Here is an 18,474-nt window from a genome sequence, read left to right as displayed (position 1 = left end):
CGGTAATGAGGTAATATTTTCCCACATGTGTCCACGTTTAATACTTTATTCCACGGTGGGGATATTTGCAGTGTTACCGCAGGGAAGGGGTTAGTGCAATAACAACAAGCATCAGTTAAAAATGTCAAGACAGGTCTGTAATCGATAATTAAACAGACTTATTTAACAGAATTAATTCATCAGAGGATGAAGAAGTAGCGCTGCCCTGAGGGGCCTTCAGCTTGCTTTTGCTGCTGCTGGAAGTGAGGTTGATGAGAGATGTGAGACTGAACCAAACCGAACATTTTCCGGCTGTTGAACTAAAACATTGAGCTAAGAATTTGGTGATTATTCTTGGTAAAAAATTGAAATTACCTGCGGTCATTTATTCCATATAAGACAGTAATGAGGATGTTTACATCCATACTAGGGCGCAGGTGTAGGTACTAGATGTGCTTGGCCTGCAGATTGGGTTGTGGTCCTGCCCTAATAAACGATGTCACATGTTATGATTGGCTGCATGTGGGAGAAACAAAACTGACTCACTGAAGGGGCCTATGAGCCACCCTTACTCTGCTTCTGATCGGCTATACCCTTCCAGGTCGTTGATAAAAACACTAACATTAACGTAGCCATGATGATGATGATGCAAAACCACAATACTAACTACAGAGGCCCAGGAGTAGCGCTTTTGTTCCCATAGTCCGAAGGTAGGTTACCTAGTCTGAACAACGGGTCGTTTTTACAATTTTTATTTATTTCATCATTAGATTCCCTTCTGATAACTTTTGAGCTGAGTAATCAACTTTGTATGTTTCAAATATTGTCAGTCTTACGAAAATTTATGGCGAATTAAAAATTGACTCAGTTTTTGGAGAAAAGAGGCTCCTCAAGACCACAAGAATCCCGTCGACCTCCCCTGTGAGATAGCGGCAGGTGGTTGTTAGTCAAGTCAGGGCCCACTCGCAGCAGTGCGTGGACAATGGAGGACACTCTGCTGTGGGCACCTCAAACTTTTGATTTGCCGTCAATTTCTGTAAAACTGCCAATATTTGAAATCCACACAGTTGATATTTTGCCTCAAACATTCCCAGAAGCCTAGCTGTAGTCTGACTGAAGTCTGATTCTCTTTGTCCGATCTACAGTACATTCAGCAAAGATTTAATGGGAATGGGGTTATAGGCTATTAACTATTTCCATTGCTCACTATATTGAAATGCTGAAACGAAAATAAGCTGAATGAATGAAAATGCATGCCAGCCTTTTGATTTCCTGTAGAGATTAAGCTGCAGTTCTTAACATTTCCACCAGGTAGAGACATTGTTGGGTCAAATTCATAACACCTCCTTCATAAAACCCTCTAACCCTGTATTTTGAAGGGTGGAGGCTTGAGACGAAGGGTCACAATATATTGGAAGTAATTTCTTTCATTGACTGTATGTGAGCCGAGTGTGCACAACATGTGCTCTGTACTCTGCAAACAAACAAAAAGCTTTCTCCTGCTACTGACAGCAAAATAAAACTTATGGTTTAACAAAAAAACACTAAACATTTGCATACAATACAGTCAGCTGAATGATCCAAACCTTCATCATCTGTCTGTTTATGACGGCACGGTGTGGAGTGAACTATGGTTTGAAAGCTAAGTCGTGTAGGACATGCGTTTATGGGACTGGGCTCACAGGATCCATAGTCATTGTTTTTTTGCTTACATCAGAGATCTTATTCTTCAGGGAAATACCAGAATATGGGTTTAGGATTTATTCTGTTGTCAGCAGGGGTTTAGTACAAGTGTTTACATAGACAGTTATAGGGGGCTTTGAATATGCATGCAGAATCATTTTAATTTTGGTCACTGGGTCTATGCAATGTGGATCTCAGTTACAGTAATAGGACCTTTTCCAAAGAAGGTATTTTAACATGTCATATTAAAGCAAAGGTTTAACTATTAAAATTAACGAGTGAGTGAATTTCATTTAGCTGCTTCAGTTTGAGGGTCCTGGTATTGTTCATGCTGGCTCCTTGTCACAGGGACACTTAAATTGAACGCAGTCATCATTCATGTTATCACTAACACCTGTGTTTTTTGCACGTCAGCATGTCTTCTGGAAAATATGTATACTCAATTTACTTAAAACCAGGTGTACATGGTTCACAATTGGTACAATTAAAATGTCACACATTGGTAAGTAATTGATTCTTAGGTCCACCTAACTGGTTTTAATCAGGAATAAACAATGCAACTTGACCAAACGGCCTCACTGGTTTTTATGAGAACTCAAATAACTTTTGAATTCATTATTTTGGTCATGCACCTAGAGCTCTGAAGTCAAATTATTATTATTCATGACACAAATAAAGTGTCAGGAATGTATTTGTTTAGTTCGGCTACCATTGACTTACCTACATAGAGTCATTATAAGCTCAGAGTCGTCTTTAATGTGTAAAAACTTCTATTTCTGATTCTAAAAATAACATGTAGGCTAATTACACTCTAAAATGACTTCCATAGCAGATCAAGATGAAAACAAATATATTGCCAATCGCAATACAAATCCCAACCAGAACAGCAATGAGTGTTGTTACATTAACAGTTTTTGTTTTTTCTGCTTACGATGCTGCAGTCTCTTGTCCGTTATTGAAACTAAAGGCATTTACCGACACTCCCTAACAATTTGCTGAGAGTCATCAATTATGCAGGGTAGCCGCATGCACTGGGAAGGAAGATAGCAGCAACAATATGGCGACAGCCGCAGTTACTCTCGACTCTTTTCTACATCTGCAGTTCATTGACAGCTGTCTGGATTTCTGTTAATGCGAGAAAAAGTAAGTAGACAATCTGTTTTCTGCTTTGTCCGGTTTTTCGTGTCGTGGGATGGATCGCAGTCCTACTTTGTCGACTGACTGCATCCCAGTGCCGCAGAGCGGTCCCTCTCTCTCTCTCAGCATCTTTTCCTAGCGTCTGTGGAGGGCTCCCTGCCATGTATGGCTACATGGACAAACATGTATGCGATGTACCAGGTAGAAGAAGGGAATTATGTTTTCGAAGAGGGGGAAACGCGGATTTGGGACGCGACGCGGTAGAAAACGGGCAGACGGGCAGGTTATTTGGGGTGTTGGCCTGCCGCTGGATTGGAATGACATTTTTACTGTGTCAGAATGTGAAACATACGCATATGGGATGTACAGAAGTGAGATCACGTCAAACTTATCTTGAGCGGCGACACCTAGTCTATATTTCCCCCTGTGCACGAATAATGCGTCGCTTGCAAAACATTTCAGCGAGCAATTTCCTCGCTATGCCATTATTTTATAACTATGATAGTTTTACCCCCACCCACCCACCCACCCACTCCCACCTCTGCGCCCCCTCCCTCTTGCAATTCCGTTGGAGACTGAATTGCGGGAGGAGGTAGGTGCGTCTTTAGTTTGGCAGTCCTCAAACGGGCCGCGCCACCTTTTTCTGGTATTTACACTAAATCGGAGTCATTAAAAACACGTTTTCCCATCGCGGTATTGCTCTATAAACCCGCACCACAGGACTCCCCGGGTCTCTGTCGCCTAGACTATCTATACGGGTGTGGTATAGCCTCAAGGCCGTTTTAGTGTCTTTTTTTTTTTTTTTTGCTGTAAATAATTCCGCTGTGTGCTGATGTGCTATGTATGGGTCGCTTTGAGTAGATGCCAGGGATGTGTTGTCAGGACATGGGCTGTGCATTCAACTGACCTACTATGGGTTTGTTAGTGAGAGCATATAGCAGCAGTAAACCACACTGCAGTATTTTAGGCTTTGGCCCTATAGGACAACGGCGCGCCTCGGTATTAAACAGTGGACGTTCCTGGGGACTACATAGGGATCGAATCCCTCTCAGGGAATGAATGGCACTGGCATGATGAGACACACGATGTGAAGGGGAGCGGGTGGTCTTAATCCCGCACGAGGAGAAAATTCTCCTAGAAATAGGAGGAGGTTTTCTTCGTGGGTGTTTATCTCCACAGTGGCCTGATGTCCCATGGTCCATCATTTCCACCTTTCTTCCTCACCCCTTGTCTGTTCTTTGAGGGTTAAAAAAATACACTGAATTGTCATAACTCATCAAGATTTCCAGTCAGAACGTTATATATTCCCCTTAATTTAACTATGCTCAGGAATAAAGTTGCACCCACCCGAATAGGATATGAAAGGCCTATTAATATATTGGCTGCCAAGTTATTCACTCAGTAAATCCTTGGACCTGCACCTATATGCAGGAGAAGGTGTGCAAGTTATTTACCGACCCATGTGATTCAGACGCGAGTGCCCTACTCCCATCCTCCTCACCGCGGCGTCCGGTTAGCTGATGTCAGGTTATCATCACCACTGCGAATAGAGCACAGTAGAAGATCCCCCCCCCCCCAGTAGATGGGACGGAGGCCGTGGTCCGTTTGGATGTCTTTCCTCCGCACAGAGGACGCATCATGGTAGCATGTAGCTAAACAGCTGAACGGGGACACTGACCATCTTGTCTCCCCCCCCCCCCCCCCCCCCTCCCCCTGCGAGGCAAATGAGGCTTCCGGAGTTGTTCGTTTTCACGGTCATCAATACGTTTTTATTTCCGGACCCACTTGACTCGTAACGGATTTCACGGAAACGAGACCGGTTAAAAGGGGCTGCGGGCAATTTTGGTGCCGACTATGTGCAGTAATGGATTTCGTTGTTGGCAATTTTTTTTTTTTGTAAGAGTGAATCGATTAGTCTTTCTAAAAGAAACGGTGTTTGTCCGATTGTTGCATTGTATGCCGTGTTCCTCACATGACATACAGTGAGTCAGTGGACACCGACAGCATTGAGCAACATCTGCAACATTTTGAAGCAGCATCCTCTGGTCGCCTTGTAGTTTTGCTGCCTGTTTTTAGGGTTGTCCCAGTGTAGGCTACATGCACTGCTGGGCAGGCTATTGCATCCTGGTTTGAATCACCTTGACGGTAGATCAATTGATGTAACGTTGGTGGAAGGAGACTTGGAGGTTGTGCCGGGGTTGGGTTACTTGAATCGGACTTCGTCCCTCTTCTGGTTGGCTGTGCTTTTTCTCCAATATACCGGTCTGTTGGATCTATATCTGCATGTGGATTTCTTCTGATTTCTTTTTGATATCTCTCCAGGTCTGTACCCTTGTCATTGTCTCTGTGTATGTTGCACACACTGACTCATTTCTGATAGTCTGAACTATTACTTGGCTGTCAAATATCTTGTGTCAAGCAGCATGGCCATCAGCCAGTTGAGAAATTCATCTGTGGTAGCAGCCGAGAGAGATGCAGTTGATAATGTTATGACAACCTTATTGTTTAAACAATGAGTCAGAGCCCCGAGTGGTTGAATCATTTCTAGTCTTCATGGACTATCTTTTGATCCACTGTAGCAGTTTAGAATGCTTAGTTATCAGTCAGTCAAGTAGGACGTAAGAGTGTGCTGTCATATATGATTAAAATAGGGCGGGGGACATCTGTTTTAATAGGTTTTCATTTTTCTCAACCCGAAAAAAAGGGAGCATAGAACAACAAACACAATTTTGCACATTGTTATGCAACAAACCTTCCCCAACCTTTCTTTTCTTTATCACAAATTCCAGTTACATTAATTCATATTCTTCATCTGTGATGTAGATCAATGGATATGATAAGTAGATGGCCTAAACTCCAAAACAAATTCAAGCAATGAGCCTTGCTACAAGATCAGCTTATTAGGTTATTATGGTGAACATGTAGCACTATGCTTTTTGCTAACTTATTCATATCTGTCTGTTTTACTTGCTTGGCTTAAGATTGTGTGGCACCTTGTCATTTTGCCCTTTACAGATAGCATTTAATAGCCTGTGTGCTGGGAGCCACTTTCTTACTTATTTTATATCAAAGTCAGTCAGGTAGAATAGCTATAGATTTAAGTGTGCGGATATCTATTCTACCAGTTTGATACTTCCAGCACCTTACTTAAGATGAAGCGGTTGTTATCCTGCATATATCTATTGTCAGTGAAAGCTGTTCAGACTAAACCAGAGAGACCTCCATGCTAGAACAATGAACTTTGCTGTATAGAGCAGCAGAATTTCATGCCTATTGTCGGTGAGACCAGCAGGGCTATCAACACATTCACGTCACATGTATTCATTGTTAGTAACAACACCATAGACGTTTATAGATAAACAGAACTCTAAATGCTGCATTTTGGCATGTTCGATAAAAAAGGAAAGCCCTGAGAAAGAAAGGAGAGAGTCAGACATATGAGTTTGTTGTGGGATAAAGATCCCGTCATTTGTGAGCACTAACACAAGAAGAATAAACATGTCTCCTTGAGAGCAAACAAGGAATTCAAAGCTGTCTACTGTAAGTGCTGGCTAGCTACTTGAGTTTAGCTTTTGGGGATTCAGGATCAGTGCTTTAGTCATTAAGGTTTATGGAGAGCACAGAAATAGTGCCTACTGGCCCATGTTCCAAATGTTTGCACATTTTCGGCATTATTTTGCTTTGCTTGCGTTCCCTGCCAGAACTAGAAAATTCCCACTGTGAGGCATTTTAGCAACGCTGAAACTGAAAAAGGAAGCAAAACAACTGGTCTGACATAGAAATATGTAAATCAATTTAGTCGTAACTCTTTGTTGACCAGTCAGTATCATTAACACGACTGCCAGTTTAAATAACTAGATGACATTACTTTTTTGTTTTGTTCTGTCGATCATTTCTGTCTTTTGATCAGTACCATATTCTCACACGTTCTCACTCTGTGTTCCTCTTGTCCTCTCAGAGCTCCATGTCTGGGATGGAAAACAAATAAAGAGGAAATAGCTGCAGGATGAAAACATGGCCGCACCCATTATTGCAACCCCAGGCCCTCACAGCTTCAAGTATTTCACCCCGGAGTCGCTTGCTAACATCGAGAAGCGTATCGCTGAAGAGAAGAACAAGAAGCCACCCAAGCCCAGATCGGACAGTAGTCACCGGGACACGTCTGACGAGAATGAAGTCAAGCCCAACCGTGACCTGGAGGCGGGGAAGAGCCTGCCGTTCATCTACGGTGATGTTCCTAAGGGAATGTTCTGCACACCGCTGCAGGATTTGGATCCATACTATGTGAACATGAAAGTGAGTTGTCACAACGGCCTAATGCACCACCCAGTCCCCCCCCCCCAACACACTGTAGTGAAGAGGCATTTGCTTAATGTAGTTGAGAGGTTTATGGATGTTGAGAACTTTCACAGATGTATTATTCAGCTGCTATGCTGAGCCATCAAATGTTCGTCTTTACCTTTTTCTCATGTGAATTGCAAGCACACCATACACATAGGTAATTCACAGTCAAAACAGATTCAGGTTTTATATCAGTTATTTCAAAATGATTGTAAAGTTATTGTATTTGCTACAGAGATAGGGTGATAATGATGCAAAGATGACCTTGAGACGTTTAAGAGCTTCTGAGTACTTTTCAGTCACTGCTACAGGGGCTTAGAGACGCTCAGTGCATTATGAGATCATATAAGGCCCGTGAGTTTTTTTTAGTACACTTGTACAACCAAAGAGCAGATGCAGAGGGACGTATCGTGGCTCTGCTCCTGCAACCCTGCAGGGTTTCTGTGGAATGCAGTTCTCGGGCAGTGCTCATTCTCATAAAGGTTTCTGCAGTGTTGATTCATTATCCTTGTTAATGCGAGATGATGTACCATTTATGTTAATGTGACATCGTTTACCATAGCTAATTCAATTATTTTGTGACAAAACACACATACAGATGACAAGTGCTATGTCCAACAGTAGGCGTGACTGATGGCTTCCCAGCATGCACTGGGACAGTGGCATTTCTGTTACCATTTCATCTATATTGCCAGACTGTTATTGGTCTTATTTTGAGCTACATTATGTTTTGCACATTGCTGTACAAATAATCAATACGAGTAAATGTGATTACACCGCAAGTTACTTTATGCACAATTATTTAGGTTTTCACCTTTTAATTGTAATTACACGATTGTATAAGTTTGCCACTTGTTATAGTGTTGCCTCTAAAAGAACAGACATGGTTTGACATTTTGTTTGACTGGATAGGATAAGATGATCGGAGCTGTGTAGATCTGTCCTTATACTGAACGCTATGACAGACTAACCCACAGAAGCAGTATGACCTGCAGCCTCTGAGGTGGTCATGTGACTTTGACCCTGACAACTCAGTTTAAACACATCCTAAACCCTTAAATCACAGCTAAGCTAATGACAAATATCTAGCAACATGTGCAGCTGTATTATTTCTCTCCACTTTTTGATTTTTAAAAATGTCCTGCAACCATGTTCTCATCAGCAAGTACAGGTAATTGCCTCTAAACTGCATTTTCTGTTTTTTTATCTATAGGACTTTTTGAGTTTGGTGTTTCACAGTACTTTTGGGAGTTTTTGGAGAGAAATATTTACCGTTTGAAAGATAAGTGAATGTTCGGATTAGCTGGTGCAAAATCCAACGGAATAATTGCGAGATAATGGATAGTTGCTGCAGGGATGTTGTGCCAACATGCCTAAAAAATAACGAGTGTTAAGGGGAGATCCATTTGTATAGATGTGTGTTTTTGACCGTTTACCCAATAGTTATCCACATTTTGTTAAAAAGACGCAGCATCACAGCATCATCCCTTTGTTTTCTGGCTTCTGAGCAGCTCCACTAGTGAAGTCTTGGCTGCGGTGCCTTGCTTAAGGGCACACTTTCAAAATGGAGCGATGGGGGTAGTGGGCTTTTAGCCTGCCAGCTCGTTAGTTTTTCTAATTAGCCCTATCTTACCAGATATGTGTATCAATTCAGGTTCTGACTTATCATTCATTCTGCTTAGTCACGATATGCTCATCTCATCATACCCATCCATGTGTTGTGTCAGCAAGTTCAATAAGACTCACAGGCTCGGACCTCATCATCCCTCTCCATCTTACTATCATTCATGTCAATCAGTTTCCTAATCCACTAATGTATTTGTCCTTCATCAAGCCTAAGGAAATGCCTCCAAGTATATTCAGGGTTAGGGTCCATTCTTCCTCTACTGTGCTCATCTTTCCAGTCTGCTCGTCCCCTCTACTCGACCGACAGTCATCCTATTGCTCACCATTGCACTGTATGTCAATGAGTGTGTCAGCTGCTGGAAACCTGATCACAGCACTCATGCATCAAAGAGAGGAAGAGGGGGCAGTGGTGAGGAAGAGAAATGCAGCGTTGCACTTCTTGTTTTCCCCTGTGATGGGGAGAGGACTGCCTGGGCTTTTCAAATGTCTGATGTGATTAGGCAATGCTAAAGCTGCTGCTGTGGTCATACAGGAAGAGCAGGGCGGAAAGGATGGAGGGCATACTAGTGTTTTAGCTGCACCGTGCACGTGGACACATCTGTGCTTAGTTTGTGTGTGTGGAAATACAGTTAAGATGATTCTGCTCGAATTGGCTGCTGTGGACAAAAAGCACTATGAACAGCTTTCAGGTTTTGTTGATGCAGAGGCTTTACTCTCCTCCTGAATGTAGCTTTCTGGTGACTTATTACAGGAGTGTGCAGCAGACCAGTCATTTCTGCTCAGACTACTGCAGGGCCGCAGCTACTAGTGAGCGCACAAAGGGAGCTCACGGCTCAAGCAGCAGCCTCTGAATATCAGCATCTAGCACTGTACACACCATTACATTATGGTCCTGTCCCACCATCTTTGTCTCTGTGTGCGTCTCTGTCCATTACTTTCCTCTTTCCTCTTCCGTCCGACGCCTCCTCTCCGGCGTTCTTTTTTTCAGGGTGTAGTAAATTAGAGGGAGGGCCAGGCTTTAGTGCTCTGTCTGAGTCCTCAGTCTCTGATGACACAGCAATCCTCCTGTACAGGGCTGAGTGAGGAAGGGATAGGGCGGGGGTGGAGGGGTTGAGTGGGCTTCCACTGCTAGCCAGGTTGGTGTAAAGGAGGAGGGTGGGGTAAAGAGGGGATAGTGGTTTTTTTTGTAGCACAGCTTACAGGTAAAGAAGTGGGATGACGCATGTTTTTGATATGGTATAATATGCTGGGAAATTAGACTGTAGTCGTACATATTTTGGCGAGACATTACTGGCTGGGTCCTCACTGCAGTGATCTTAGTCAGAAGTACATGAGTTATGTTTCAGGTTATAATGCTAATAGATAGTCAATTAAAGTTCCTCATGAGATCTGTGCTGTTTTGTCACAAAGCATCAAAGTCCCACGGTGAACTGGAAGCTCTTGATATCTTTGCTTCTCTGTAAATTGAATCAAGATGCACTTATTCAATACCAGGGGCTCCTTACAGAATGGGCTCAAATCCAGCTAATAGTGTATGTGTGTCATGTCTTCTCTTTCCATTCTGCAAAGATGCTTGTGAATCCAGATATGTTCTTAAAAAGATCTGATTCTGTTTATGATTATCAATTGATGAATTGTTTAGTTTATTAAGTATCGTATAGAAGTGATTATTACAGTTGCCCCGAGCCCTAGATGACGTTTTGAAATGAAAAAGCCCCAAGTTACCTGATATGCCACAATATATTACAGATGGAAATGAAGAAAATCCATAAACAAGAACCTGGTAACACCAAATGTTTGATCATTCAACATCCATATTTTTGCCGATTGATCTAATCGAATCTATTCATTGTTTTTATTAATCATTTTGTCGCAAATGTATTGGCATCTCTTCTGATAAGTTTACAGTCAAAATCTGCCGTCAGTTTTGTGAAGTAATAGACCATTCTCAGTTTCTCTCTGTGCTGCTTGCCTACCCAGTCCTCCTCCTCCTCCTCCTCCTCCTCCTCCCTCTGTCTACCCATCCATCTCAGGTTTGGCTCTCTCCCCTTTGCAGCTCTCTGGCTTTCTGTTCTGCATCACTCCCGCTCCACTCCCTCATCTCTCTCTCTCTCTCTCTCTCTCTCTCTCTCTCTCTCTCTTTCTCTCTCTTCGGCTTTCATTGCTGCTATCCCATACCCCTGCAAGCCCCTCTCCATATCCCTGCTCCACTATTCCTCCTCCTCACACACACACGCCCACACACACACACACACACACACACACACACACACACACACACCCACGCCCACACAAACACACACACACACACCCACGCCATCCTTGCAGCTGCATTCTGCCTCCTGATTCTTGCATATGTGCCTTTTTCTTTAACGCTCTATGGAGAATTAGGAACATTTTACCAGCTTTGCAGCAAATATGTCTTACAGTGGAGGTTGCTCTGCTGAGTTGTGTATTTCTGAATGTGTGTATGGCCAGGTTTGTATGTAAGTATATTTATGTAATTAAATAGGCAGATCAGTGTTATGTGATACGTGTGTGTGTGTGTGTGTGTGTGACTTCAACAAACCTTGTGTTACATATTGTTTTGTGATCCATTGTACTTATCCACGACCACAGTCACACATGGATGTTTATCCATGTGAATAGATGCAATTCATCCTCTGTTTCCTTAGCTTAGTGCACTACATGGTTGATATGTTGATCCCATTTAAATGTGCTGTGGAAAGCAACACCTTGAATACAGTCGCAATAATTTCAAGGTCTCCCATTCCCTGCTTTTGTCTTTGAAATGAATTAAACTAGGGACATAAGTGTTAATGTTAACAATTTAAACAATCAACAATATATCATCCAACAGTATGGTGAATGCATTGTTTTCAGTAGTTGGACTACATCTCCGTACAGTTGGGATAACTGTGCCATTTGTACCACAATTAACCCTGATCAGAGCCCATGATGCGTGCACAGTGGTTTTCTATTCAGTAAAAACTATACAATAAAGGATTTTTCTACTTTTAATAGGCGTTGGTAGGCTACAGCCCTTTGTTATTGACCCAAGAATGGTTTAGTATTTACTTTGTAGTTTCATCCTCTTTATGTCCTTTAGTAAACCTTGTTAAGTTATTCTGTTTATTCAAATACATTTAGGCATTATTTCATTTTAGTCCATTATTAATGATTGAAATAATGAACTTGTCTTTAATGAGGTTATGATTTAAATTGTGCTGTGAGCGTCACAATGAAGCTTTCATGAAGAACATTTAAAGATTTATTATTTTACAAACTCTAATGATCGATCAGTTATCGATTAATGTGGCAAAATCAATTAAGGAAACTGCCTGACATTTGCATCCCTTGTTGGAATTGTGCCAGGTTGCAAAGTTTGCATCAACAGCAGATTTTTCTGTCTCCAAATCGACACGGTACCTCCAGTAAATGAAGCCTCTTTATAGTTGAATTGTGAATTTTCATGAAATATTTTTCACATTGCTGTAGAGGCTGAAGCATTGAAACTCAGACTCAATAAGGACAAAGCAGACATGTTTTCTGTAAGGTGTCTATAACATGTTTATGTCTTCAAATCAGATGTTTTTAAAGACCTCTACAAATCCGAAGCATTTCTCCATGAAGTTATTCGTCACATTGATTAACATATGGAACATATTTATGCATGCTGGGGATCTGTAAAGCGCTAATGAGATATCGCTCATTTTACAACCTCCTCTTCCATCCTCACACTGAATGTGCTCAGTCAGCAAAACACTTGACCTCTAACAGGCAGATTTACCCTTTGAACATGACTGTAGATCCTGTGTGTTCTTGTATTTGTTGTGTTGATTAAGTATAGATCATTCTTCCTCCATGTGGCAGGGAAAAACAGGGAAAGGATTTTTAAGTATTGCCGATGCTTAATTGACAGAAAAGGAGAGGGGAAGGGAGGGAGGGAGAGAGAGGAGTCCTCCGATGCAGAGGATACATTTTGTCTTTCACCAGACTGCAGACGCTATTTTTAATTTAATTAGATTTCAGGACACCACTTGTCTCAGGACAGTTGTCATCGCATCCCCATTTCTTTCAAGTGTTTCCCATGGTCTGAACCAAAATGGTGTGAGTATTTTCTGCTAGTTGCTGGTGCCTTATTCACAATAAAGACCAAATGCTTCTCTCACGCATGTATGCTCTCCACCAGTGGGTTGTCATCATATTATTATCATGATCATTGTAAGAGCAGTGATCATTATACCCCAATGTAAAACAGCAAGCAATATAGAGTTGGAAATTAGTTTCAATGTTTTAAAATGTTTACAAAAGCTGTTAACTAATTTGATATATATTTTTTTACAAACAGGACCATGCCATGTCTGTATTTAACCTGTAAATACTGGCATGCAGCATTATCAGTGGTGTCGTAAATACACATGAGGGGATGTGGCCAACAAGGAAAAACACCCTTGCAGTGTAGGCATGCATAACAAAGGTGTGGTTTGGATGAGAATCTGAGAGTTGACAATCCCACTAGTCCAGTTGTTTGTAAATGATGCTCATACCTCTCGTTCAGACCCCACATTGTCTTTGTCCAAAATTGGGGCACAAACATCCACCAACCACACACAGGCACACGCAAACAAACACACAGTGCTGAAGCACACACTGCTGCCTCACCCCAGTGCACAGCCCCACGTGGCCCAGTGCTGTTTATGGGTGGGGAGTGGTTGCTGAGAGCCTAGAGTCAGCAGATCTGCCCCTGATCGATGACAGCATTTGCGGTTCTCTTCCAGTAACAGCTTTAAACTCGGGGCGAAGAGAAGCATTTGACCACAAAGACGGGAGGGCTTCCCATTCACCTGTCTGCTGCTCAAAGAGCTACTGTCATGGTGAAAAGCTTGCCAGGACAGAGACTGTCTGATGCAACCAGAACAGAGGTGTTAACTGTTTTCCTGGCTCTCAAATGACTGGCCACAGAGGAAGTGATGTCAGCAGAGTAAAACACAGCCTTGTGTCCTTGTCCCCCTGACTGTGTCCCCTTTTCTATACTTTGTACTCTACTAGTTTATCTTGTGTGCTTGGTATAGTGTAAGGCCATTACAACCGGAAATAATTTGCTCGCTGTTGTCTCACTGCTAATAGGGTAAAGATTTGAACATGGGTAAAGGGACAGCACAGTGAGCACTTTAATCAAAATGCTATGTTGAAATGGATCACAGTGTCACCTGCGTTGTTATAATTAGTCCTGTAGTTAGAGTGCCCTATGATTAAGACTTCAAGCTATAGCCATCATCTTTCTTTATACAAAAAAAATAGAATAGTGCAAAGGTTTTCAGACCATGTATGGAAAAGTGTGTGCCTAGTTCTGGAAATGTTCTAACTGTCATGTTCTCTCTCTCTCTCTCTCTCTCTCTCTCTCTCTCTCTCTCTCCACAGACATTCATAGTCGTCAACCGTGGGAAAACAATCTTCCGCTTCAGTGCCACGCCCTCCGTGTACATCTTAAGCCCTTTTAATCTACTTAGGCGAATAGCTATTAAGATTTTGATACATTCATATCCTTTCACGTGATTCATTTCTTTGCTTTGAAGTGAATGTAAAACAGTATATTAAACATTTTTCTGCTGATGTCACAAGTCGTCGGTTAAAAGTAAAATGCACTGTAAGCTCTCTAGATCACTGTCTTCTCCATGCTCTTCCCTGTTCCTTAAGCTTTACTTCAATACTAAAGTTTGATTTTAGTTGTTGGTATACTAAAGTGTTTTGGGTGTTATGGGTAGCACTGTTCAAACTTTCCTTAACTTCTGTCCTCTCACGTTATTCAGCATGATCATCATGTGTACGATTTTGACCAACTGTATATTCATGACATTTAGTGACCCCCCAGAGTGGTCCAAACAAGTAGAGTAAGTACACGTCCATACTTCCCCTCAGCATTCATACCCTCGATTCATGTGCCTGTCAGCGTTTTACTCTCTTCTCTCTTTGTTTTCAAGGTATACCTTCACAGGTATCTACACGTTTGAGTCACTCACAAAAATTGTTGCCCGAGGCTTCGCTATAGATGGGTTCACCTTTCTCAGAGACCCATGGAACTGGCTGGATTTCATGGTCATCTCAATGGCGTAAGTATTTTAACTCATAATTGTTAACAATACAAGCCTGAAAGAAATTAAAATACAGTAGTTGTAGGCTACATACGACAACTATGGTCGAATGTAAACAACAAAAAGCACAGCAAAAGGCAAAACAATAACCCAAAAAAGAGATTGCAACACGACAAATAAATATATCGTGACATTTTAGCAATTGGATAGAATAAAGTTGTTAGACGTGATTTCGTTATAAGAGATACTAGTTACAACAAAACAGCAGATAAACCTCAAATGGCAACCGAACTTTCTCACCGCAGACACTCCTGCAAATTGAAAAATACAATTGTAACTAATCGCATGAATAACGACTGCTTTCCGTTCAGGCGTGATAATAGCAGGGTCATAGTGTGCATGCTGCCTCACTGGCATATGAGAACACAAGTTATTAGTGACACCTGTGCTTTTACTTTTATGAAATGAATGTTTTCTGCCAGAAAATTCATTTTCATCAGTCTGTCATTTCATTTAAGGTGCAAACATTTCAGATAGATATTTTAGTATTCATTAGGATTTGATCATTAACTTACAGATTATATCATTGTGTCGGTATCATAACATGCCCATCAATACTTTTAATCTCAATAAACTTGTTTTTGCAGTCTGCTGGAGTTCTTTATAAAATGAACAATATAGTGGTATTTTTATTTAAAGATGGACAAAGACAGTGCTCTTATATCTGAAAGCTGCTGTGGGCAACTTTGGAAAAACAAGGAAAAATCGGCATGAGCAAAACCCCCCAAAAAATGACAGCAACAAACACACACTGCAGTAGATATGCTTTCCTAATTAGGTAATTAAGACTTCTGACATTTAGCAGGGGCTGGAAACACTCATCAGACATTTTGTTTCGTGTGTGCTTTTTAATGATTTGTGATGGGATAGAAGGTGAATTTGACCAAACAATTCAAAATAGGTTCTAAAGATAATTGCCCAGAGCACCTTCAATCCACATTAGTCCATCATACAATGTTGATAATGCTTATTAAATATGATGTAACAATCCATTATTTCTTTCCTCTCTTTGGGATGGCTGCTGAATAATGTTATCTGATCCACCTTGCAGGTATATAACAGAGTTTGTAAACCTAGGCAATGTGTCAGCTCTGCGTACGTTCAGGGTTCTGAGGGCTTTGAAAACAATTTCAGTTATCCCAGGTAAGACAGTCCAGGTTTTTGTGTTTGCGGGTGGGCGAGTCCCGGGGTTGATGTTAGGTGTGGTTTTGTTTCAGTCCCTCTCCTCTCCTCTTCCTCCTTTGTTCTCTTCCCACTGGTCGGACAGGCGTTCTCTCTCTCACCGTGGTGTCCCCTCCTGGTCTTCGATGGTGGTGCTGGTGTCGTGCTCTTGCGCGTACATGCGTGTGTGTGTCGTTATCGTGTGTGTTGTGTGTCATGGGGTTCTGTTCTGTGTGTCATCCTACCTTGTTACAGATATATAACAGAGTTTGTGGACCTTGGGAATGTCTCGGCGCTGAGAACGTTCAGGGTTCTCCGAGCATTGAAAACAATTTCTGTCATTCCAGGTGAGACTCCCATTTAAACACTAAGGCTGAGCCTACTTTATCCTGTCTTGATTTCACTTTGTTTTTGTTCTTTTTAAAAAGAGGATGTTTTAGAATTTCTTCATTTTTTTTGTTTTACTTTTGTTTTTCTGACGATCAAAAATGGTAGCAATACATTTTTGATAGGCTTAGCAGTCTACTGGCAGTCTTATGGGCTCACATGTCCCATATGGACAGCCAAGCTTATGCAGCACATCAGGATGTGTAAGAGCTATCTGTCTGTTCATTTCTTCCCCAAGTTCAATAGAAAAGAATGTCCAAAGCAATGTGATCACATAGGGGTGAAGTTAAGATGTTATGTCCAAAGAGTTGACTTTTAGGATGGTATTATGAAGGGTTAGATAAACAAACATGATCATGAGTAGTTTAAATCTGTCAGCCTTTAAATCTGGTTTGTGCACATTGATCCAAATTGTCATGGTCTATGACCTTGCTTTCTTTTTTCTAAAGACTTTTTGATTCCCTAAGACTGCCAAGCCTAATTTGACAACACATCAACGCTGCATGAAGCTTTGAGACACATGCTTTTACGAGTTTGGCTTTAAGGGGCTTTCCTTTTGGATTTTATTTTTTGGTTTTAAAGACTTATTTGATTCAGGCTTCAGATTTTTTTTTCTTTTGTTTTTCGGAAGATCTTTGTCCATCCTGGGATTTAAAGGGAAACATACATAATTAATAAATATCATAAATAAGCAAAATTCTTTAAATATGCGTCAGATTCCACACTATTTTTTTTCTAGGGAACACACAGTACCACAAGTTTACATTTGCTTATACATGATATCCATTTAACAACAATATGAAACTATGAAGTTACTGTATCTCAGCAGATATACACACATGCACATACTCTGTATATGCACACACACACACACACACAGAGTCAGCACAGCACAATAAGCTCAGCCTCCAGCATATAGCGCTCAGTTGTGCTCTGGGCTACGCCAGCCTGAGGGCTCGCCCTGCACTGCAAGAGTGGGGGAAAGAGGTGCCTGGGATGGGAACGGTTCTTCGGTTAAGGCAAGGTCACCATCACGGTTTACAGACAGGTGATGCTGACACCGAGTCAATTCCTTCAGCCTTGGCGTTTAAATGACCTGCATGCCACCTCTCATTGCCTCTCCCTACCCCCCCACCCCCCCAGCCACCAACTCTTCCTCGCCTGTCCTTTCTTTCTCCTCTTCACTTCCTGCTTCCTTGACTGAGCCTGGTTCTGTGCGCTGTTTGTGGTGCTGCTGTGTTCAGTTGATTTGTTGGATGCAGAATAATAATGAACTGCAGCTAGTCAGGAATGTTCTCGTAGATGGACACATGGAGTGAAGGGAAAAAGTAATCCCATGGTACAATTTCTCTTCTCCAGATGGATTCTAAATCCAGTTGCACTCTTAGAAATAAAGCGTCCAAAAGGGTTCTTCCTGGAGGGCTGGAGCTCTACCTGAATGTTTTTAACCAAAGAACCCTTTTTGAAAGAAAGAGTTCTCCATAGACTGTTAAAAGCATGGGTATTTAAAGATCCTCTAAGCCCACACCCCCAAAAAACTATGATTGTGAACGATGATTGTTGTGGTTTGAGCTGCACAACATAAGCCCCGGCCCTTTCGGAGCCTTATTAGGCCCAAGGCTACTGGACGTGGCTCCCTAACCTAAACAAAAACCATGGTTAAGGTGGAGAAAGATCTCTGTGATATAACAGTGAATTTTATATAAGGGTTCTCGGTAGAACCCTCTGGGTGGGTTTTAGATTAAACCCTTTGAAAGTAAAAGGGTTCCAGTTAAGCCCCCTGGGTGGGTTCTTGTTAGCACCCTTAGAAGGTGGAAAGTTTCTGAGTTTTTCTATGAGGACAAGCTGAAAAACCCTTTATGGTTCTGGTTATCACATTTATTTCTTAGAGTGTAGCGCTGTCTGTTTTTCCTCAGTGGAACAGCTTTTAAAATAGAAATATTTTCTTACATGTAGTAAGTACTTCAAACATGTAAAATGAAAGTGTGTCTTTCTGATGGAAACA

General features: G+C 41.7%; 1 protein-coding gene across 6 annotated transcripts in view; it reads left to right on the top strand.

Moving 5' to 3' along the window:
* Window positions 1-6,813: 6,813 nt before the first annotated feature.
* The window catches only part of scn8ab (sodium channel, voltage gated, type VIII, alpha subunit b), a 37,244-nt gene continuing 25,583 nt past the window's right edge, over window positions 6,814-18,474 (top strand). For 3 of the 6 annotated variants that reach the window (XM_076110839.1, XM_076110837.1, XM_076110836.1), the window contains exons 1-5: window positions 6,814-7,095; window positions 14,191-14,309; window positions 14,571-14,660; window positions 14,751-14,879; window positions 16,338-16,429. In XM_076110839.1, the coding sequence (XP_075966954.1) occupies window positions 6,814-7,095; window positions 14,191-14,309; window positions 14,571-14,660; window positions 14,751-14,879; window positions 16,338-16,429 (712 nt within the window). Of the gene's footprint in view, window positions 7,096-14,190; window positions 14,310-14,570; window positions 14,661-14,750; window positions 14,880-15,972; window positions 16,065-16,337; window positions 16,430-18,474 lie in introns of all 6 variants that reach the window. The other 3 variants (XM_076110835.1, XM_076110840.1, XM_076110838.1) reach the window with 1 other exon arrangement.

Source organism: Anarhichas minor, unplaced genomic scaffold (assembly GCF_050575085.1).
Source record: "Anarhichas minor isolate MPS153535 unplaced genomic scaffold, ASM5057508v1 ptg000043l, whole genome shotgun sequence".
Taxonomy (NCBI): domain Eukaryota; kingdom Metazoa; phylum Chordata; class Actinopteri; order Perciformes; family Anarhichadidae; genus Anarhichas; species Anarhichas minor.
The sequence above is the reverse complement of the archived record's forward strand: the minus strand, read 5'-3'. Positions and strand labels throughout refer to the sequence as shown.